This window comes from Hydra vulgaris, chromosome 15, assembly GCF_038396675.1.
Source record: "Hydra vulgaris chromosome 15, alternate assembly HydraT2T_AEP".
NCBI lineage: Eukaryota > Metazoa > Cnidaria > Hydrozoa > Anthoathecata > Hydridae > Hydra > Hydra vulgaris.
Window position 1 is genome coordinate 23,922,818 of NC_088934.1, and position 24,683 is coordinate 23,947,500.

Here is a 24,683-nt window from a genome sequence, read left to right on the forward strand (position 1 = left end):
TAATAATCAAACTGACAAAAATATTTTTTTTACTTTTCAACTTTAATTAAAATAAGTAATAGCACATTTAAGTAGAATGTCTTCATATTTCTTTAATAACATATAAGTAGAATATCTTCATATTTCTTTAATAACATATAAGTAGAAAGACTTTGTACTTACATTTCTTTAGTAACATATAAGTATATACAGTATCGTACAAAACAAGTGCAACCAAATAATGCTAATTCAGTTTCTTTATATAAAAGTGCTGCATTTTTTCAATTTAGAGAAATAACTATGTAACTGTTTAGAGACAAAATTCTTCAAGTTTTATTTATTACAAAGTTCATTATTTGTACACGAAAATTAATAAATTAATCAAAAGTATTAAAAAAAGTTGATTTCCTTCTGGACAAAACAAGTGCAACTCGACAAAAGGTTGACCAAGCTGTATTTCGCTATCAATATTTTGTGGCGTATCCTTTGTTATCGATCACAGCCTTGCATCTTCGAGGCATAGATTCAATCAGGTGATCAATGAAACTTTGTGGAATCGCTGCCCAGGCCTTTTGGATTTGTTCAAACAGTTGATCCTTATTACGAACACCTTCACGATTAATTCTGCGGTTGACGATCTCCCACAGGTTCTCGATAGGGTTGAGATCCGGAGATTGAGGCGGCCAATCCATCACCGATAGGTGGTTGTCTTGAAACCACTGCTTGACTACTTTTGCAGTGTGTTTCGGATGGTTGTCTTGCTGAAAAATCCATTTTATTGGCATATTCCATTCAGCATGAGGTAACATAACATCTTTCAGGATATTTTTATACATGAAATGGTCCATTATTCCATCGTTTCGATGTATTGGACCTAGACCGTTAGCAGAAAAACACCCCCAGACCATTACATTGCCTCCACCATGCTTCACGGTCTTATGGCAGTAACATAAATCGAGGCGTTTTCTGGCCGGTCGACGTACATGACAAATGCCATCGCTCCCAATGATGTTGAACTTCGATTCATCACTGAACAGGACAGTTTGCCATTTCTGTACATTCCAGTCAATATGAGATGTAGCAAACAGGAGTCTTTTCTTCTGGTTTTTGAGTGAAGTCAGCGGTTTCTTTGCAGGGCGTCGAGAAAACAATCCGGCTTCTACAGCACGTCGTCTGATTGTTCGGTCCAATACAGGCAGCTCTGGTTGCTTTTGTATCTCGACTGACGATATCCAGGGATCCTTCTTGACGGAACTGACAATCATAGAATCCTCTCTAGAAGTGGTGGAACGCGGTCTTCCACCTTTGTTATCTGCTGCCAACTTCCCCGTAGAACGATATTTGGAGCATAGTCTTAATACAGTCCATTTTTTCACGCGATATTTATCACAAATACTTTTTTGTGACATTCCACTTACGTAATTGCCAATAATTTTGTTTCTTAGTTCCAAGACTGTAGGGAGCCATTTTTGCACTTGAAGTCATAAAAATAATAAAAATAAATAATCACGCTTCTCAAGGCTTACCGTGTTACATTTACCTTGTGATGATAAAATAATGCTCTGTGGAACACAACGTCTTGGTTGGATGTGGACTGTATTGATGTAATGAAACACTTGTTGTATTTCACTTTTTGTATTGATGTTCTTCGATAAAACACTTTGATAAAACTCACTTCGATAAACTATCTTGATAATACTGACTGATTGACTTCCATATACTGACTGAATTACATGTCGATTTACATGTCTCTTATATAGTAAAATGAACCTGTGTGAACTTGTTCTGCAAGATTCTAGATGGTTCTTTTCGATGCTTCTGGAAGCTTCTAAATGCGTCTGTATGCTTCTGAATGTTTCTGGATACTTCTGGATGCTACTGGATGCTTCCAGGTGCTTCTTCTGGAAACTTCTGGAAGCTTCTGCATGCTTCTGGAAACTTCTGGATTTTAATTATTAAAAAACTTCCGTGACATTGACACGGACCAGACTTAAGAAAATGAAACCAAAAAAGTTGCACTTGTTTTGTCTGCAGCAAAATGGCACTTGTCAACGAAATTCTGCCTTTGTGCTGTCACCTGTCAGCTGATTGCTCATGTCATGGCGTGCTATGACTCCAGATTCCTGAACATTTCGCTGTGGTAGTATAGATCGTTTTGTTTTTAAGACATGTAAAATTAGGAACGCTTTTTAGCATTGTTCGGTGTTGGTTGCAAATGTTTTGTCCAATACTGTATATATATGGGTCAGTTCATCATATTTGAACAAACGGTCTGTGATATACCTTCTCTGGTTGTCCTGAGTTTTACATTTCCTTATCTGCATTATGTAGATGAATTAAATTTAAAATTTCATTCTTTCAAGTACAATGGTTTAGAAATTATAACCATATTAACTTAACACACATAACTCAATGTACAAATCATAAAAATAGACAACTTTATAAATTTCAACAAGTGTTTTTTTCTAGAACTTTTTTCTTGATAGTTCTATCTTTAAAATATTAGTTTTTATTAATTCGTATAATATTAAAGCAAAATTCTTAACTTAACTTTATTAATTCGTATAATATTAAAGCAAAATTCTTAACTAAGCACCTTCTTAACTTTTTCAAAATATTCAAAATCATTTACATTTTTATTTTTACAATTACAATTAATATCAATTTAATCACCATGATCTTATTTAATCTACTAAATATTACGTCAGACGAACGGTAAAGGGCAATGTCTCAACGTTGGGTTGACGTCGGGCCAACGTCTGTTAACGACTATTGACAATTTAATTTTTTGACGTCAACCTGAAGTTGGCCCAACTTATGCGTGCTAATTGGAACTGTAACTTTTATGATCAATTATGATGATAAACTGTGATAATCACCTATGATAAAATATGATTTTACTTAAAAAATTTATAAGCCTCTCAAAATGGTTGAAAATTGGACTTTTTAGAAAAATGGACAACATTTTAATATAAATTTGAGTTCTAAACTGCAAAAGCTGCTTATATTTTGCACATTTATTTCAGACAATATTAGCTAATCAGAAAATTTAAACCTGTAAAGGCTTAATGAATAGACTAAGACTGCAGTTAACTTTATTTTGGCATTTTTTTAACAATTTTCAGATTTTTCCAAAGTTAACGAATTTATAATTTTTTATATATTCTTATCTCAGTGAGGGATCCAGGAATTTTTGGTAGGGGTGGGGGGGGGGGGAGATGTTGAAATACTTTTGTATTTTGTATCACATTTGCTTCTCCTAAAAAAAAATCAATTTCTAAGATATTTTAGGACTTTAAGATTCTGGTGGGGGGGGGGGGTTGGGGTGCATACCCCTCCCCCTCCCCCTCCCCCCTGGATCTGTCACTGCCTTATCTAGGTAATGCAGATGATGATAAGTAAAAATCAGGAAAATTAGAGCTGTCCCATTTTTCTTTAAATTGGTTGAAATATAATGAACTGATCCATATTCTACTTTAATCTGTTATATAGTTAAAGATGCCTTAGTTGCTGTGTTAGTTTACCTATAAATTACAATATATATTTGTGTTGTCTGAACCTCTGGCATGGTATTCACTCAAAATACCCAAAATTTGTTAATTGTATGTTTATGTTCTGTGTGAACCTTTGTTAGCTCACTTGTAATTTACTTTATTTATTTTTGTTTTCTGTCCTAACTTACGGCATAGTTGTTAACTCATCCATAAGGTACTATATGTAGTTTTGTGTTCTGTTTGAACCTCTGGTTAGCTCAGTGACTGACTAGTGACTACAATTATATATAAGATTTTTATTCACTTTAATTTACCTTAATTACTACAATCATATAAAAAACTTTCATTCACCTTAATTTACCATAATTGCTACAATGATATAAAAGACTTTTATTTACCTTAATTTCCAGTATCCCTTTAGATAAATGTTTTTTTTTTTAATGTATATTCAAAGTCTTTTGAGCAATAAGTTAAAATTGTGCAGAAGTAACTTTTAAGAAGTAACATTTAAGTAGAATGACTTCATACTTTCACTTCTTTAGTTAAAAGCATCTTAGTAAAACTTACTCTTAATGTGTTTTATATCAGGAATGAAAAAGTCTAATTTGTTTGTCTAAACTGAGGATTAGCAAATGCATATTTTAAAATGGATTAAATGTGAATAGTAAAAGATAATCATATGTAGTAGTAGAAGACTCAATAAAGTTGCTGTAGGTAGGAAAAGAAGTAGTAGGAGTAGAAGACTCAATAAAGTTGCTGACATTTATCAATATAGGAATATCTACAATATTTTTGATAATGATTAGTAAAAACAAACTGAGTTTTGTTTGGGATGCTGAACCCCAATCTGTTACTGATAAGAAATTCCATTTAAGATATGCTAACCTTTTCTAAGCAATGATTTTGTCTGAAATAAAAGGCTGAAATAAATGATTTTATTATCAGCAAATATAGCATTTAAAGATGAGGTTTTCAGGTGATTAATGTTAATGAGAAACAATAGGGACCAAACATGGAACGTTATGACACCCCCTCCTCCTCTTGCCCCCTCCCCAGAAGTGACTAGAAATGAACAAAAGAATCTATATACTTCAAGGAATTATGCTGAAGAATTTTTAATTTCATTTTAATAAAAATTATTTCAATCTAGTTTCTAATCTAAAAAAAAAATTTTGTTTTTAAAGTGATTTCAAGACAACTCACAAATCATACAACTGGTTATGTAACATGGACAGGTGGTTTTTTATCATCTATGTCTTCAATGGTAGTTAGAAACACAGAAAAATACCATGCTTCTGCACAACTACAGGTTTTTATCTTTTTTTACATAGTTTATAAACAATTTATATTTTTAATATTTATATTCAGTATATATTATATATATATATATATATATATATATATATATATATATATATATATATATATAATATATATATATATATATATATATATATATATATATATATATATATATATATATATATATATATATATATATATATATATATTGTATCTACATATGTAGAAATTACCTGTTAAAACTAATTATCTATGTTTAACACATACCTATTAAAACTTATTATATATAAAGTTATTATGTAGATACTACCTGCTAAAATTTTTTATCTACATACTATCTGCTAAAAATTATTATGTAGATACTACCGGCTTAAAATTATTATGTAGATATTGTTATTTAGTTAAATTTGAAAAATCCATTTGCAATGATAGCTTATACGCACAAGTTTAATGAAGATACTAAAGCTAAAATTAGAATAAAGTAAGTTTCATGTTTTAATTAAAAGTTTTTTTAATCAGTAAATTAAAACACTTGAATTGCAATTACTAAAAAGAAGACATACTAATGGCAGTTACTCTGTGACACTGTATATACAATATACATCTGTTTAAAATCTGTTGCTCAGGTTTTGTGTGGTAGGTTGCAAATAGTTCAGGCTATTTTTTTTTTTTTCGTTCTTCATGAGTCTAGTATTCTATGATGGTTATTATGTGCAGCACGTAATGAATCAATAAAATTAAATTAAGAAAAATGATTTGTTTAGATGTGGGTTTCTAGGCTTACATTTACTGTATGGATGTGAGCACAAAGTGACATCACTTAGCAAGTTAGGAGCTTATATAAGTATTGGGAATGCATCTGGTGTTTCATTAGAAATAAGGTTTCATTTTTATGATTTCTTTATTATCATTGTTTTTGTGTTTTAAATTTATTGTGCAACAAAAGTTTATATTAGAAGTTTAAAGAAATATTAATTTATTTTTTAATGTTTATAGCCCAGATTAATTTATTAAAAAAAATACAATAGATATAAAAATTAAATTTAAAATGTTCTCCTTTTAAGTTGTAGTTAAAATTATTCCAGGGCTGTGGAGTCGAAGTTGCGGAGTCGGAGTTGCAACATTTTAGTGGAGTCAGAGTTGTAGTCGCTAAACAAAATCACGACTCTGACTCCAACTGTAAAACTTCTCGGTATTGCATGTGCATGTACAAAATATTTAACCTTTAAAGAACTTTTAATATATTTGGCAAAAAAAAAAGTTTTTTAATTATCATGTAATATTTTTTAAAGAATTCAAAGAATTTTTCAAAAATTTTGCTTTGGAGTTGGAGTCGTACTCTGAAAATTTCAACTATTGGAGTCAGAGTTGGTACTTTTTTTTTATGACTCCAGGCTCTGAATTTTTTGATTAAATGTTTGGGTTTTTATAGCTGGCTTATACTGCTCTCAGAGTCAGTATAAAAAAATATTTTATAGTCGACTTATACTGCTCTCACGGTTGCTGGTTAAGTTCTTAAAAAAATGTTTTCTTAACTGTATGTTTCTATTTTTTTTCTTAACTGTTTCTATTTTTTTATCTATAGGTTACATCGACATACTCAGACATTTAATTTCCCAATCTTGCTGAGTGAAGTGTTTTCTACATCAGCAGTTTTCTATGGTACTATTACTCCCATTGTTGTATACTTCACTGTTAGAGCATTTGTAATTAGACCAATATTGAAAAGACAAAATGAAAAGTAATTTTTTTTTCTGATTTATAAGCAAATTTAAATAATCTTATTGTTTAATAACAGGTTATTTTAACTGTTCAATAACAGGTTATCTTGACTGTTCAATAACAGGTTATCTTAACTGTTCAATAACAGGTTATCTTAACTGTTCAATAACAGGTTATCTTAACTGTTCAATAACAGGTTATCTTGACTGTTCTATAACAGGTTATCTTAACTTTTAGTAACTGACTATTAGGACATGTACCAGAAAAAATCTGCGTGGACATTTTGAAGGATATTTATTTAACTATTGTAAATGGATATTGAATGTTATATATATTGAGAAAGTACATATATTAATATACTTAAGTTTCACTTTAGAAAGTTTGTGAAGTTTTGTACGTGAGAACGCAGCCACTTTGCGTTTTACACTCAACATCAGCTTTTGCGCAGTCTTTGACTGGACTTTCTTAGTAGCTCTAATCCATTTATTTTTGAAGTCTTTGGCTTTCTTTAAACTGAACCTTATTTTTCTTTTGACAAGAGCTCAATATCTTTTGATAGGACATAGTTCGGGGCAACTTGGTGGATTGCAGTGTTTTTCAACGAAATCTACTTCTCTATGTTCTCTAAGCCAGTTTAAAGTTGTCCTAGAGTAGTGACATGATGCTAAATCAGGCCAAAATAACGGGTTACCCGTGTGTTCTTAAAAATGGCAAAAGACGTTTCTTGAGGCATTCTTTAATGTATATTTTGGTATTTATTGTTCCTGTAGTTATAAAACAAGAGCTTCTTTCACCACACTCATAAATTGCTTGCCGAACTAAGAATTTTTTAGCAAATTTTTGCATTCATTGCGATTATTTGCTGAATAATATTGGTGTCCTGGAAGAGATCGGAAATATGCAGCACAATAAGTTTCATTGTCAATAATCAAACGAGATTTTTTAGCACATAATTTTTTATAGGGCAGCTTTGAACAACAAATTGCGACATTTTCTTGCTTTTCTTCACAACGAGGAACTTTTTCCTTTAATAAGATTTATAGCTACAATTTTTCTTTACTCTTTGTATAGTGGAAGCACTTGTTATAAATTTATTCGCTAAAGTTCGAACAGAAATCTCCGGTTTTCTGTCTAAGGCATCATCCCATTTTTACCAAGATCTAACAAAACATTTTTTTCTTCCATTTCCTGATTGTACCAGTGTCTTTAAATTGTTTCACAAAGCTTTGCACTGTTCTCAAAACAATCTGCAACTCTTTAGAAATTGTTTTGTTTGATAACCAGGATTTTTAACGAGAAAATGCAAAAAATTTTTCTCGCTTCTTCTCTTGATTTGATGACATTTCAATTAAAACTAATTGTTTTGATAACAGAGTTGTTTAAATTTTGAATAACACTAATACAATGACATTTTAAAACAATTAGCTATTTAAAATGATGCACGGTTTCTGTAACACCACATCAGAACATGCGCAGATTTTTTCTGGTACATGTCTTATTTTGTCTACCTACAAAAAATGCTTAAAATAATCTTTTTATAATAAAAACATTTTAAATGAACCTTAAGGGAAAAGTATTTTAGACTAGTTGCAGTATAATTAGATAACTTCTATTCTAATTCTATACTAGTAGATGGCAAGTTAAACATAGTTATTAAGTTATGCTTGCATAATTTAGTACTATAGTTGCAGTTTTTGAAACAAAATATTTTAATCAATTAATGTTTTTGTTATTCTTTATAACACTTCAAAATCTTGTACATGAAGTTGAGTATTTTAAAGAATGAGAACTTTAACATTTTAAAGAATGAGAAGTTAAAATCTTTAACATTTTGACTTTTATATTTCTAAGGAATTGGAAGGATAATTGTGAAAAGTTTTCAAAGTTAGTTGCAGAGAAAAAACAGGAAGCTTTAGATGCAGTAAGTTTGTTTTTTAAATAACTGTTTGGAAATTTATCTAAAAAAAGATAACCAAAGATATATAAAATGTCACTGATAGTGTTTGATGATATCAAAACATATATAAAACATTGCTAATGACAACATACTGAAATAGGAATTGGATAGACCTTTAATACATGCATTGACTAAAGGTTTGAAGTAGCAATATTCCTTTATAAACACGAAAAAGTTCCAATCTTCAATATACAATCAAAAAAAGCAAAGAACTGACATTTTAAAATCTACAATTTTAAACTGGATTCAAGCTTCTTTGAAAATTGATTCAAATTCTGAAAAATAAAAAAAGTTTCACTAGTCAATATTTAAAATTATGGTTCTTGACCTCCAACCATGCTCTTTTTTCAATGATAGGTGTCATTGAGTTTTTGAGGCACCATCCCCTTGTTACTCCAAATTACGTATTGCTAACAAAAAATACTACAGAAGTTTACTGGACTTATGATCAAAAAAGAAGTTTTATTACAAGTCAGCTGGACGCCTTAACCACTCCTTTCAACTTGTGATCAAAAAAGAACTATTTTTAGATCCAATCATAGACAGACTGATTGTATAGAGTCAAAAACCCTTATACATCTCATTCTACTTTTTACATTGAACTTTACAATTTTTTTACACCCTTATACATCCCAACACACCAATTTATACACAGTTATACACCCCAATTTATACAGTCATACACCCCAATTTATACAGTTATACACCCCAATTTTTCTAAACCCTTATACATCTCATTCGACTTTCTACATTGAACTTTACAGACTGCAAGAAATCCAAATGGATATAAAAAATAGACTTGACTAGAAAAATAATGTTGCTACATGAAGATGAAACTCTATTATATGTTTGAGCGAAATTTACACCTATTTTACACCCAAAGTCAGCCATGGAAGCCAACCAATCAAATTTTCTTCAGTAGAAATTAAATTTTCTGTCCAAGATTGAAGCTTCTGTGAAAAGTGGTGAATGTTTTAGGTGTTTCTGAAGAGGCAACAAAAATGTTGTTATGTGTTGACGCTTGCATCAGTTCCTGTATTCCAATTGAGACAACAATAATTAAAGCTTCGGAAACAACTTCTAGTAACAAGCATTCCCAGGAAGCAAGTGTGGTTGCTCTCTTTGTTTGTCTGCATTTAGAGTAATTTTTTTAGACACACTGACCATGGCAGTTGGCATCTTTTTTACTTATAAAGCATTTCAATAATTTGAAGCAAAATACTATTGAGAAAAAAAAGCAATCCTTGAAAAAGGAAACAAAATTGTAATGAAATATCACTAGTTATCTTCTCTTTATTCTTTGTTAAATGAAATTGATGTCGAATATAAATAGTGTTAATTAAATAAACTAGAAAATTTAATAATTAGAAAAAGAAAATTAAAAACAAAATTTTTTAATAAAATTTTTATACAACTTTTGTATACTTTTTTTTAGAGTGGGTGTTGTTTTTAGCTACCAAATTTAATACAAGTTGATGAAAAAAACATATTATCTTTTATAAAACAGCAATTGATATGATATACAATTTATTCACAATTTTTATCAGTCTGCATAATTATATGCATAATTAATGCATAATTAAGAAACTAAACTAAAACTTTTCTTAAAGTTTAAGAAACGCTTGAACTTTAAGAAATTTTATTTCTTATGTTTATTCATTATGACTTCTTTTCGCTTTTAAAAGTGTTTTTGCTATATTTGATGTTTTTTCTTAATACTTATATAATAAGAAAATAAATTGCTATTTATTTGTAAAATATACTAATCTTATAATATACTAAAATATACTAAAATATGTAAAATATACTAATCTTTTAAAATTTTGAAAATTCCTTATCTATATTAGTATATATATATATATATTTAATGTATATTCTTTCTTATTTATTTATTTTTTTATTTTTTTATTAACAGGCAATTATTAACATGTTTAGTTTTAGTGAATTATTTAACATGTTTTAGTTTTATAGTTTTAGAACTCCTCTATTGTAATATTGTATGTTTATTTTTATTTTTATTATAATACTATATTACGAACTTTATATACTTTTACTATTAATTTTAATTTTGTAATAAAAAGAAGGTATACTTGATTAATAAATTTTGTAATGACAAAATAAAAAGAATAACATGGTTTTTTTTTATTTACCGCATTTGATACATGTCTGAAATTGTTTTTTTTATATTGCCCAATTTCCAATGTTAATACAAATTACTAGAGATAATGAACATAACGATTGCTCTGTTTAAAAAAATGTATCTAAACACTTAGAAAAAATTTTTAAGTAGGCTTCTTAAAATTTTGTTAAAAAGTTCAGTAAATTAACAATGCGCTAGCCCACAAGTTTTTTGGGCATTGTCAGTAACAATAGTTCATCAGGAAATAAATTATCGGGTTAAAATTTGGATAATCCAACAAAAGTGCAGACTATTTCCATGGGGGTAATGAAAACAACTAAATATTTTATATTTAAACATAATTATTAATGACTTTTTTTTTTTTTTTACATAACTTGTTTAAAAAAAAACTACAAATAATTTATAAATTATTTCTTTCACTTTCCTGTGCATTGATAAAAGCAGTAAATCTTTAAAAATTGTTGATGTTTTTAGCGCAAACAATAAAGTATTTTCTTAATATACTGACTGAAAAAAGTCGTAAAAATATTGTATATCAAAAAATGTTTTTATTTTTGTTATATTCTTATCTGCTTTTTTTTGACTTGTATCAATTTTGGTAGTAGAAAATAACGCCCTAAAAATAAGAAAATAAAAGCAGTAAAATATTTATAATATATATATTGTTTTTTTATAAATTTATATATTGGTATATTGTTTTTTTATAAATTTATATATTGGTATATTGTTTTTTTATAAATTTATATATTGGTATATTGTTTTTTTATAAATTTATATATTGGTATATTGTTTTTTTATAAATTTATATATTGGTTTTTTTGACAACTTTTTTTAACTTATTTTAATTAGATTTTCTATTTCATAAAGTCTTTGTTTCCTTTCTTTGCTGTTTTATTCTCTCTAGTTTCTTATAACTTTATTTTGAAATGCCTACTATGTAAAATTGTGGTCAAGTTGTCTAAAAAAATTACTTTAAGTGTGGATGAACAAGGCGTGTTCAACATGAGCAACGTCAATGTTCAAGAGTTGAAAGTTGCTATAAAAAATGTAATGGAAAAACGTTTTTTTGCAATTTAAAAAACAGAACGTTATTCAGTTGCCAATAATGAAGAGTTGCCAATTGGATCTACTCGATCCAAGATACAAGATATATATATATATATATATATATATATATATATATATATATATATATATATATATATATATATATAAATGTAGTAAAAACTTGAGATGCATTTCTCATTAAAATTACATTAAGTCATTAATGTAATTTTAATGAGAAATGCTAAATCTTTCTACTTTAAGATCTTTTTCTTCTTCTACTTAAAGATCTTTTTCTTCTTTCTATTTAAAGGATTACTAGTAGAATTAAATTGATATTCTTATGCTTGAAATAATGATATTTTTGCGTTTGAATGCTTATGGTCTGCAAAGTAAGAAACTTTTTTATATTTGACTTGAATAGGCTAAGAATATAAAAAAACAGCATTTTTATATGAACATCCAGTATACAGTTTTATTATGCTAAGTAAAGTTTGCAATGTTTCCCATCATGCATCTCATGTTAATCCTCTATTACTATAGCTTGTTGTTGATCACATGTTATAGATGTTGTTGATCATATGTTATTGATGTTGACGATGCAACTATATAAAAAAAGTTTTTGTTTTTTAAAGATTTTAATTAGTGTTGATTGATAAAATGTATTTAAAATGGTTTTTTTTTTTTTTGGTTACTATTTCTTTACTAATATTCTTACTCTATGTAAAATGCTTTTCTTGACAAATAAAAAACTTTGCTGAAACAAAATTTAAAAACTTTTCTTTTGACAACTGTTGTTACAACCATAGATTTTTGCAAATAAAAAAAGTTATGATTGTAAACCGCAATGATGTTAATGGTCAACTTTTAAAAAATTGGAAAATATCTGCATGTTTGCAATTTTGATAATTATTTGCTACCAGATTATTCTAAAATGCAATGCATAGTAATAATGTTGTTATCTGGCAAATGGTCAGTTAATAATATAAAAAAATTTAAAAAAATAAAAAATAAAACAATTAAATTGTAAATCAATTAAATTATTTAAGAATTAATGAAACAATATTTAGTTTTACTTATCTATTTTTAAGGTTTTAAAATGAACTCATTAAATTTTTTGATTCTAAATTTTATTGTACGTTTTTACAGATTAGTTTGATGATGGGCGTATACCAAAGAAACGTAAGCCAAGAGGAGCAAAGACGAGGTGAGAACATTTAAAATAATAAGTGGAATAAAGTTAAATGTATCAAAGCATATTATAAAAGCATAAATATATTTAATATTTCCATATATAATAGTTAATAAATAGATGTAACAAACCAAAAGCAAGGTATTGTAAATTATGACCTATAACCTTTAATATTGTATATGAAAAATACCATAAAACATTTAACTATGAACGCTAAATTAAAAAAGTGAACTATATGTAAAGTAAAGTAGTTGTTTTGTTATTGTTATGATTTGTTATGTATTTGTTAAAGTAAATGTTTCTTTTCTTAAATGTTGCTTATGGACCATAAGCAACATTTAAGAAAAGAAACATGGTTAAAGAAAATAACCAATTACCATCACTGTCATATTCGTCATGTAATAAATGGGATTTATGCCAATTGCTTGATTACATACACATAAATGAATATTTAATGTCTGAATAGGTAACAACCAAGGTGAATTGGTTGTTACCTATTCACCTTGGTGAATTGGTTGTTACCTATTCACCTTGGTCTAATGTGGATTTTACTAACACATTTTGATAAAATAGTAAGTCAAACTTCTGGCTCATATGTTGCTATGTCTATGTTGATTATTATAATTAGGTGTTTGAGTTCACTCGCTTTAATAATATGAGTCATAACTTAATAAGGAGCAAATTGCTTAATCTAATGTAGCTTTCACTATAAACAATAAATTCAGAAGAAATATACACACACTTTCTAAACAAATATATTCAGAAGAAATCAAACATTCACTTTCTAAACAAATAAACTCAGAAGAAATCAAACACACATTTTCTAAACAAGTAAATTCAGAAGAAATGTACACACACTTTCTAAACAAATAAGTTCAGAAGAAATCAAAAAACTTTCAAAACAAATAGGCTCAGTAAAATATTTTGTTTTAAAATAAGTAATTGCTAAAAACTTAATTTGTTTGCATGAAAGGAAAACTTTCTCTACAACTAACATATCAATAACAAGTTTACTTTATGATAATACTTTTTCACAACCTAATAGATGTTCATAGTTATTTTATTAATTATTAAATATGATAGTTTGGTTTCCCAAAAAAGTTGACAATAAGAAATATCATGCTTACAACTAACAGTTTAGTCACATTTAAAGTCTTTTTAAATATTTTAATAAGATCTAAAAGTTAAAATACTTTAAAATGGTTGAGAATGCAGTAAGTGAAGCAACAAAGTGGCAAATAATAGGTATGAAGGATGAATCCATGATTAATAACAGAAAAATAGAAGGTTAAAAAATTTCTGAGAATTTTGTTAGAAATACTATGAAACCATTTAAAATGACAGGTGGCATTCAAGAACATGCAGGATCCCGAATGTTTAAAAAACTACAAAAACAAGTGCAGAAACAGGTTTGTATCATTTGCAACCGGACTCGAAAACCAATTATTTTAGTGGAACACATACGTATGAGCCTCAGGGAAGAAGGAGAAAAAATTATATTAAAGCAAGAGTTAGCTAAAATCAGGAATGGAAAGTTAATATGAAACAATTAAGGCTATGTAAAAAATGTGAAGACGGCATGGCATAATTAAAGCTTAAAAACTATGAATATACAGTATTGGACAAAACATTTGCAACCAACATCAAACAATGCTAAAAAGTGTTCCTAATTTTACATGTCTTAAAAACGAAACGAACTATACTACCACAACAAACAGTTCAGGAGTCTGGAGTCATAGCATGCCATGACATGAGCAATCAGCTGACAGGTGACAGCACACAGGCAGAATTTCGTTGACAAGTGCCATTTTGCAGCAGACAAAACAAGTGCAACTTTTTTGGTTTGTTTCATTTTCTTAAGTCTGGTTCGTGTCAACGTCACAGAAGTTTTTAATAATTAAATGAAGTATCCAGAAGTTTCCAGAAGCATGCAGAAGCTTCCAGAAGTTTCCAGAAGAAGCACCTGGAAGCATCCAGTAGCATCCAGAAGTATCCAGAAACATTCAGAAGCATCCAGTCGCATTCAGAAGCTTCCAGAAGCATCGAAAAGAACCATCTAGAATCTTGCAGAACAAGTTCACACAGGTTCATTTTACTATATAAGAGACATGTAAATCGACATGTAATTCAGTCAGTATATGGAAGTCAATCAGTCAGTATTATCAAGATAGTTTATCGAAGTGAGTTTTATCAAAGTGTTTTATCGAAGAACATCAATACAAAAAGTGAAATACAACAAGTGTTTCATTACATCAATACAGTCCACATCCAACCAAGACGTTGTGTTCCACAGAGCATTTTTGTATCATCACAAGGTAAATGTAACGCGGTAAGCCTTGAGAAGCGTGATTATTTATTTTTATTATTTTTATGACTTTCAAGTGCAAAAATGGCTCCCGACAGTCTTGGATTGGAACTAAGAAAGAAAATTATTGACGGTTACATAAGTGGAATGTCACAAAAAAGTATTTGTGATAAATATTGCGTGAAAAAATGGAACGTATCAAGACTATGTTCCAAATATCGTTCTACGGGGAAGTTGGCAGCAGATAACAAAGGTGGAAGACCGCATTCCACCACTTCTAGAGAGGATTCTATGATCGTCAGATTCGTCAAGAAGGATCCCTGGATATCATCAGTCGAGATACAAAAGCAATTAAGACGATCGTGCTTTTGAAGCCGGATTGTTTTCTCGACGCCCTGCAAAGAAACCGCTGATTTCACTAAAAAAGCAGAAGAAAAGACTCCTGTTTGCTACATCTCATATTGACTGGAATGTGCAGAAATTGCAAACTGTCCTGTTCAGTGAATCGAAGTTCAACATCATTGGGAGCGATGGCATTTGCCGTGTATGTCGACCGGCCGGAAAATGCCTCGATTTACGTTACTGCCATAAGACCGTGAAGCATGGTGGAGGCAATGTAATGGTCTGGGGGTATTTTTCTGCTAACGGTCTAGGTCCAATACATTGAAACGATGGAATAATGGACCGTTTTATGTATAAAAATATCCTGAAAGATGTTATGTTACCTCATGCTGAATGGAATATGCCAATAAAATGGATTTTTCAGCAAGACAACCATCCGAAACACACTGCAAAAGTAGTCAAGCAGTGGTTTCAAGACAACCACCTATCGGTGATGGATTGGCTGCGTCAATCTCCGGTTCTCAACCCTATCGAGAACCTGTGGGAGATCGTCAACCGCAGAATTAATCGTGAAGGTGTTCGTAATAAGGATCAACTGTTTGAACAAATCCAAAAGGCCTGGGCAGCGATTCCACAAAGTTTCATTGATCACCTGATCGAATCTATGCCTCGAAGATGCAAGGCTGTGATCGACAATAAAGGATTCGCCACGAAATATTGATAGCGAAATACAGCTTGGTCAACATTTTGTCGAATTGCACTTGTTTTGTCCAGAAGGAAATCAACTTTTTTTAATACTTTTGATTAATTTATTAATTTTCGTGTACAAATAATGAACTTTGTGATGAATAAAACTTGAAGAACTTTGTCTCTAAACAGTTACATAGTTATTTCTCTAAATTGTAAAAATGCAGCACTTTTATATAAAGAAACTAAATTAGCATTATTTGGTTGCACTCGTTTTGTCCGATACTGTATGTGTATGTCTAACTTAGAAAATACACTGAGCTTAAATGGAGTAAGAAATCTGAATGTGTTGGTGTGTTGGTGTTAGTGTTGGGATTTGAACCATGGACCGTATATGAAGTAAATGCCTTTGTGTACTTATGAGCAAATAAATATAATTACATAATTAAAAAAGAGATATAAAAGTATCATTCTTTTTTATGTCGACTTAAAACAGTTTTTTTTTGCTTTGCCTTATCTAATTTTGTTGCTGAAAATAACAACCACCCTAAAGAAACAAAAATAAAAACAGTACACAAATTATTTAAATTATTAATTTTTTTCTACTTAAATTTATTTTAATTTTCTTATTTTGTTAGTTTTGCTTTTTTTGTTTTTGAAACTTAGTTTTTTCCACAAAGTATTGAAACGCTTAATATGATAAAACCTGCAAACAGCCGTGACCAAGTTGTCTAAAATAAAAAACTTATGCATGGACATACCACACAAAAAACTGCACGCGTCTCCTGGGAAGTTTGAATATTTTTTCAAACAAGTTAAATAAGATTAATAAAAGTTTGATTAATAAAATCAAAATATAAAAAAACCCACAAAAAGCTTAAATATTGATTACACTAAAAACTTAAATATTGATTACATAAATTAGAACAAGAAAAGTTGAAAACAACCTCATCAAAAGGTTTACAACTAAATTAAAATGAAGCAAATTTTAACTTTTTAAACTTTATTTTTATTAAAAATACCATAATCCATAATTAGATGAATTTTTGTCAGTTTTTTTTTCACCACAATCCCTTTTTCACTACAATCTTGTATTAATTGATTGAAACAAAGTCTGTATTTCTCTATATGTTATAGTTTTCGAATATACCCTAGGAAACAAAAATGTTGATAGACAGGAAAAAAAGACCTACATTTTTATAAGATATATATATAAATATACAGGCCTAAGTAAATATGGAGGGCAATTACCTGTGCCCATGTTAGTCAGTGTACTCTGGGAAGAGTAACTCCCAAGCAAAATACAATTACATTTTTTTGAAACAGCCAAATTTAATGTTTTTTAAATTGAGTTGTATTTATAATTATTGTACTTACATAAAATAATAATAGTAAAAAATATCTAGACATCTAAACATTTAAAATAAAATATCACTTTATTAATTGTTTTGTAATTACTAATTAAGTATTAGTTAATTATGCAATAAATAAATAAAATGCTAAAAATGTTTATTTAACATTATGTTTTTGCATCTCTAAGGTCAAAAAGTTTGTTGAAAAAAAGTTTTTGAAGATTTTAAATTTTTTTTACAATAACTCAACTAAATAAAAATTTTGTTAAAATTAAAAAACTGTATAAAAAATCCATATTAAAAAACTGTATAAAAAATCCATATTAAAAAACTGTATAAAAAAACCATATTAAAAAACTGTATAAAAAATCCATATTAAAAAACTGTATAAAAATTCCATATTAAAAAACTGTATAAAAAAATCTATATTAAAAAACTGTATAAAAAATCCATTTTAAAAAACTGTATAAAAAATCCATATTAAAAAACTGTATAAAAAATCCATATTAAAAAACTGTATAAAAAATCCATATTAAAAAACTGTATAAAAAAATCTATATTAAAAAACTGTATAAAAAATCCATTTTAAAAAACTGTATAAAAAATCCATATTAAAAAACTGTATAAAAAATCCATATTAAAAAACTGTATAAAAAAAACCACAACAAATAATTATAGAGCTTTTAATAGATTTTTTTATTTAAATTTTTAGTTTTATATTTTCATTTGGAAACTTTTAAAAAATATAATAAAAAATTTAACCCTTATTTATTCTAAAAGCTAAAGAAGTTTTTAATATGCATAATTTTTATAGTAGTGTTTTTACTTGGAATGAAAAGTATGATGAGTTTGGGGAGGGGGGCATATATTATTTACATACATAATGAGAGTTTATTTTATTCGTTATTTACGTACATTATGAGAGACTAGGGGCATACATTATTTACATACATTTTGGGCAAATAATTTCTATATATAAAGGATGAATCAATATATATTAAGGAAAATGAATTTTTTATACTCAAACTGGTTTATAAACTAAATGAATTATTTAGTTTATAAATCAGTTTGAGTATAAAAAAGTACTAAATAAAACTTCACTTGTTTTTTATCAGATAACATTTGGTTGGCAAATAATGATAAATCTTGTAGATTAAATCTCAAATAGAAGTCATGCCACAAGTAAACATTGAACCAATGCATTAAAGTTATAAACAATATCTAAAAAAATTATGTAAAAAAACATTATCTAAAAAATGCATTTCTATTTGTCAACATCACATATTTATAACATGTCGTATACATGATATGTTATAGGTAACATATGTCAAAATAAAAATTTACACTAAAATAAAACCTAGTTATAACTTACAATTGACAGTTAATTTTTATTTTTAATAATTGGCCTTTAAGTATTTAGAATTAGAATACTTAAAATATTAAAAATTTCAAAGAAAATCAGAAAGTGACAAGAAATTTTTTTAATATTTAAAAAATCATAATTTTTTAAATTAAAAATTTCAAGATCGCAAATTCCCCTATAAATGTCTGAACAAATGGTTTTTTGTTAAAAGCCATTTATGTTATGTAATGTATTTTAGGATAAGCTTTTTTTGGCAAAAGCTAGGAGAAGCCAACTCTAACTTAAAACACCCCCTGCCTTGAGGCTTTTAGTTGAGTAAAGGCTAGAGATAGTGTCTTGATAAAAATGTTCATCTTGGGAAGTTGTTAAAAGCATCCAGCTACTGTCTTGTAGAAGGTCTCCTAGGCAAGGACTTAAGGCGTAAACAGATTCTATCTGTTGATCAGCCTTGCACTCCTTTTTCATCTATTAGGCTGGTGTAGATGTAGTTTAGGATGTGGAATGCTGGATCTTCTTGACTCAATGCATGGGTTTTGCTTGTGAATCTGTTTATAAAACTAGGCAACTCATTCTGTTATCTCCTAATGAGGATACAGCTCTAAAACTTAGTTTTCGAACTCTTTGGCAGCTCTCAGAGAGGCTGATTCCTTCAACAGCTGTAAAATATCAGAGTACTAATAGTGCCATGTTGTGCATGGATGGTGTCCCTGTACTTTTGGTGTGCATTGTCAAGTCTGCATTTGGAACCCTTAGTTACAGCTTTATTTACAGGTTTATAAATAGAAATGAGGCAATGATTTGGACAGTTAGATAGTAGATATGTGCAGTTAGATAGTAGATAATAGATTGTACTGAGTACAATCTGTGCTTTGAGTCAAGTTCTTTAACAAATTTAAAAATGACTAAAATAGCAAAAATTATAAAACATAAAAAACCATCATCACCAAGTTCTCTAAATCTTCACTAATATTTGTGGTCTTCGAAGAAGGTCTTCTGTTGAATCTTATCTCTTGCAAAGTTCACCAGACCTATTTGCTCTTTGTGAGACTAATTTGAGATCGGCAGTCTTATCCTGTGATCTTAGTTTTGATGGTTAACTTCCTTTAATTTGTAAAGATTTCAATAGGCAAACACTTGACCTGGTCATTTACATTTGTAAGAATTTACCCATTTGTTGGGAAACTAGGTTTGAATCCACAGACTATTCTTTTATGTGCTTTCATGAAGCACCACTTCACTGTATCGCCTTTGTCTTTGTTCTATATCGCTCTCCTTCATCTCAAAACTGCACTCTTTTTGATGTATTTTCTGATTAAGTTGACCAAGCCCTCTCTCTTTATCCTTCAGCCAATATTATTGCTGTTGGTGACTTTAATGCTTATCATATTGAATGGCTTGACTCTGGTGTCAGTAACTCTGCAGGTGTTAAGGCCCACAACTTTTCCCCTTTTCAATCTCAAGCACAAATAGTCAACTTTCCAAATTGCATTCCAGACAATATTAATTATTTACCTTCTCTACTCGACTTATGTCTAATTTCTAATCCTAGTCAGTGCTCAGTTTCTCCACATTAACCCTGCTAGAAACCATTGTAAAAAGATTTTGGCTAACGCCAAAGCCCACTATTCTCAGGTCATAAAATCTCGTATTTCATCTCAAAAATTAGGCTCTTATGACTTCTAGAGAATTTTTAACAGTATCTATAATAAAGGCAAGTCTGTTGCCTTTATTATAGATTCCACCCCTCTTACAGAGTTGTTAACAAGGCCAACTCCACATGTTCCAAGGCTAAAAGTTTTAAGGTCAAGGCCAAGAACAAGAGTCTCAAGGCCAAGACCTACACAAATATTTTCAAGGCTGAAGACTTAAATTTTGGTCTTACGTTAAGGCCAATTATAACCAAAACTGCAGGTAGCAAGTACTGTGACAATAAAACCACACATTAGAAACTACATTGAAATTAGACCAAGATTATGCTCAGAATTTGACAAAGTCAATAAGAAAATATATTTGTCAAAAGCCAAAAACAAATATACATTAATATAAAAAATTAAAACTTTTAATTTTTTAATTTTATGTATTTTTATGCTAACAACTTATACTTCTTTTAATTAAACATCTTTTAATTAAAAATTTGATAGTTGTTAATTCAAAATACGGTATTAGTTGTTAGCATTAACTATAAGTCATAAACATTAAATATCAATATATAGCTTATAAGTCTTTATTACATTTTAATGATAATTAAATTTAATTTTCATTTAAGAAACATCAAAGTTTCAAGCAACAAATCAGACATACTCTATGAGGACACATTTTTAAAAAATTTCAGAAAAACTCTATTAAACATACATTACTAACAACTTTAAATAAGTTGAATAAAAACAATATAAATAAATAAAAAAAATACTTTGATGAATTTTAATTTAAATAAAATAAAAACTGTTTTAATTTAAAAAACCTTTAAAATTCTGTTTTTAATTTTTAGATAAAATCATGTGTTTAAATAGTTTTTTAAATTTTGAAATGTTTTAACTAATAAAAAACATTAAAACATATCATGTGACTTAACATATAGATGTAATAAATTCCCATTAGCCAATCATGTCATTGATTACTGCAATAAAATGGCTAGTCAAAATAGCCAAAAATGAACAATTTAAACTGTGACATAAAACACAAAAATAAGTTCTAAAGCTTTAAAGTAAACACAAATAACTCTTGTAAACAAAATCATCTCTAGTAAAATTTTAAAAATGCAAACACAAGAGAAAGTTCTGAGTTCTTAAAGAAAAGGTGGAAGGCCAAGACAAAAATGTTTAATGTCAAAATGTTCAAGGCCAAAATCAAAACCACGGCCTTAATATTCGGCCTTAAGGCAAGGCCAAGGATTAACAACTCTGCTCTCTTGTATGGTTCAGATTTTGTCACTTCGCCAAAAGACAAAGCTAAATTGTTTGCGAAGAACTTCTCGTCAATATGATCTCTTGATTTGCATTCTACCTGATATAGCTGACAAACAGGTTGATCCTTTGCTTGACGTTTGTATCACTCCAGCATCTGTATCTAAAGTGATTTCCTGCTCTTCTACAGCTTCTGGTCATAAATCTAGTAGACTCTAGAGCCTCCGGTGTCAACCTCTGACAGTGGTCCGGACAACGTACTTGTTATAGTCTTGCAGAAGTGTTCTTCAGAGTTTTCGTCTATACTTTCAAAACAATTTAACAAGTGCTTATCAAAGTCTTGTTTTCTAGCCTTCTGGAAAACAGCATCTGTTATCCCTTTTAAAAAGTCCCATTAGTCTTCTTACTATCATAAGCAAGGTTTTTGAGTTTTATTTAACAAACACTTAATCTCTCATCTTGAATCTAAAAACTTTTTGATCATCAATATGGATTTCGATCTTCTCGTTCTACTGCTGATTTGTTAACGGTAATACCCAATAGGTTTTATCACGCATTAGATAGATGCGGGGAGGTTTAGGTTATTGCTCTCTATATTTCTAAAGTCTTTAATAAAGTTTGGCATGCTGGTCTTCTCCATAAGCTTTCTTCTTAAGGTGCATTAGGTAACATCTTTAAGTTTATTAAATCCTTCCTTACCAATCGTAGTATAAAAGTTGTCCTTGATGGACAGCACTCTTCTTCATTTCCTGTAACTTCAAGGTTTCCTCAAGGTTCTATCCTTGGCCCTATACTCTTTAATTTACATAAGCGATTTCCCAGAAATTCTCACATCTAAGGTAGCATTGTTCGCTGACGATACTACCATTTATTCTTGTCTTGATAACACTCACTGATTGCTTAGAGAAGTACTTGAGCTTGAAAAGGATCTCACTTCTGCTACAGCATGGGGCTCTCAGTGACTGGTGAACTTTAGCTCTGATAAAATTTTTTCAGCTAGTTGTTGTTGTAACAATCTAGATCTTCCTATTTTTATGAACAATAATGTACTCGATGAGTCATCTACTCTTGTCAACTAGGATTAACTCTTACTTCTGATCTCTCTTGGAAACCATATATTAAATCCATTGCAAAATTAGCATCTGCTAAGGTTGCATCTCTTTATCAAGCTCACTACTTTCTTGCTCCGGATTCTATTCTCTAAATTTCTCTATAAATCTCAAATCCGTTCTTTTATGGAATACTATTGATATATCTGAGACAGATCTTCCAATGCTCTTCTTTATCTTTTAGACAAGGTGCAAAAATGCATTGTAAACATAGTTGGACCTGCTCTTGCAGCCAATTATCATTATCATACCGTTATAATGTTACTTCTCTTTCCCTTTACCATAAATACTTTATTGGGCACTGCTCTAATGTGCTAGCATCTCTTGTGCCATTTATTAAAATTCATTTTTTGTTACTCGTCAATCAATTAAGTCTCATTCTTTTACTGTTCCAAAGTGCTCCAAAAATTTGTCTAGTTTTTTTCCTTGAACATCAGTTCTTTAGAATTCGCTCCCTTTATCTTGTTTTCCTGATTCATATAATTTCCAATCTTTTAAGTTGTCTGTTTTTCGTTATCATGCTTTATAAACTTCATCTTTTCTCCTCCAGTAACTTCTAACTCTAATAGTGGTTGCTTGCAGCCTTGTTGGTAAAAGTGAAGTGAAGATGTTGAAAAAAATAAAATAAATAAATAAAATCTTTTGCAAATATTTTTAAGGCCAATGTTAGATAATGATTGCAATTTATTATGCAAAATACTAACTAGCATTTAAAGTTTATCACTTTAAATAATATAATTAAAGTATTTAATTTGTGAAAGCATAAATAGAGTAAATAAAAAATTATTTGCTATTTAAAAAAGTTCTAAAAAAATATTTTATTCTAACTTCTTGACGTTTTGTCATTTCTTATTATTAAAGTATAATTTTTAATCTTTAGTGCTACAATTATTATCAGCATATTTTTGTTTGTTTATTTTTTCCTTTTTTTATTATTATAACCTACAAGTTATTTATTTTTTAATGTATGTTCTTTGTCAATGTGCTTATTTCTACTTATATTTTATTTTAAAATTGGTTTAAATTTGACTTTATTAACTTTAATATTATTATAAATATTATGATTATAACTATCATGATAATATTTATTACTATTATTTAATTTTTTTTATTCATTGTTATTATCTTGTAAACATACTTATTATTACTAAGAATGTAATTTGTACTAATTTTTTTATATTTTTATAATTAAAATATTTTACTTTTATTTCAATAATAATTATTATTGTTAATGATTTTGTAATTGAATTGTAATTGAAGTAATTGAATGATTTGTGGAAAATAAGTAGCTTGTTGTTGTTATTTAAATGATTGGTACATGTTGCTACATGCTTCTACATCTAAATAATTCACTTCACTACTATTGCTATAACAAGAGTTGATTTGATTGAGTTGATTTGATTGAGTTGAGATTTGATTGAGTTGAATTGATTGAGTTGAGTTGATGCATTTATAGCTATTCATTTGGTGTGTATCATACAACTTTATGTTATGTTTATTTTGGTGTATCATACAACTTTATGTTATGTTTATTTTGGTGTATTATACAACTTTATGTTATGTTAAGATTCCCAAAATGAAATATTTTAAAGCGCAACTTATTTTGTATCTGAGCTCAATCGCAGTTCAAAAGTTGGTGCAGAACGTTGTAATGTTCCTATGTGAGAATTATATATTAATCTAACCATTTTTTCAAGAATTATTTTGTGTTCCAGTAACTTCAGTTTGTTTGATATTGAATACACTTTTTGAAGATATGTTTAATCCTCTAGGTGCATAGAAAAAAAACAGA

General features: G+C 28.8%; 1 protein-coding gene across 1 annotated transcript in view; it reads left to right on the forward strand.

Annotated features, from left to right (window-relative positions):
* LOC136072110 (dnaJ homolog subfamily C member 11-like) overlaps positions 1-24,683 on the forward strand; it is a 93,018-nt gene that overhangs the window by 44,657 nt on the left and 23,678 nt on the right. The window contains exons 12-17 of the mRNA XM_065820437.1: positions 4,658-4,782; positions 5,177-5,256; positions 5,540-5,656; positions 6,361-6,516; positions 8,349-8,418; positions 12,788-12,845. Coding sequence (XP_065676509.1) covers positions 4,658-4,782; positions 5,177-5,256; positions 5,540-5,656; positions 6,361-6,516; positions 8,349-8,418; positions 12,788-12,845 — 606 coding nt within the window. The remainder of the gene's footprint in view (positions 1-4,657; positions 4,783-5,176; positions 5,257-5,539; positions 5,657-6,360; positions 6,517-8,348; positions 8,419-12,787; positions 12,846-24,683) is intronic.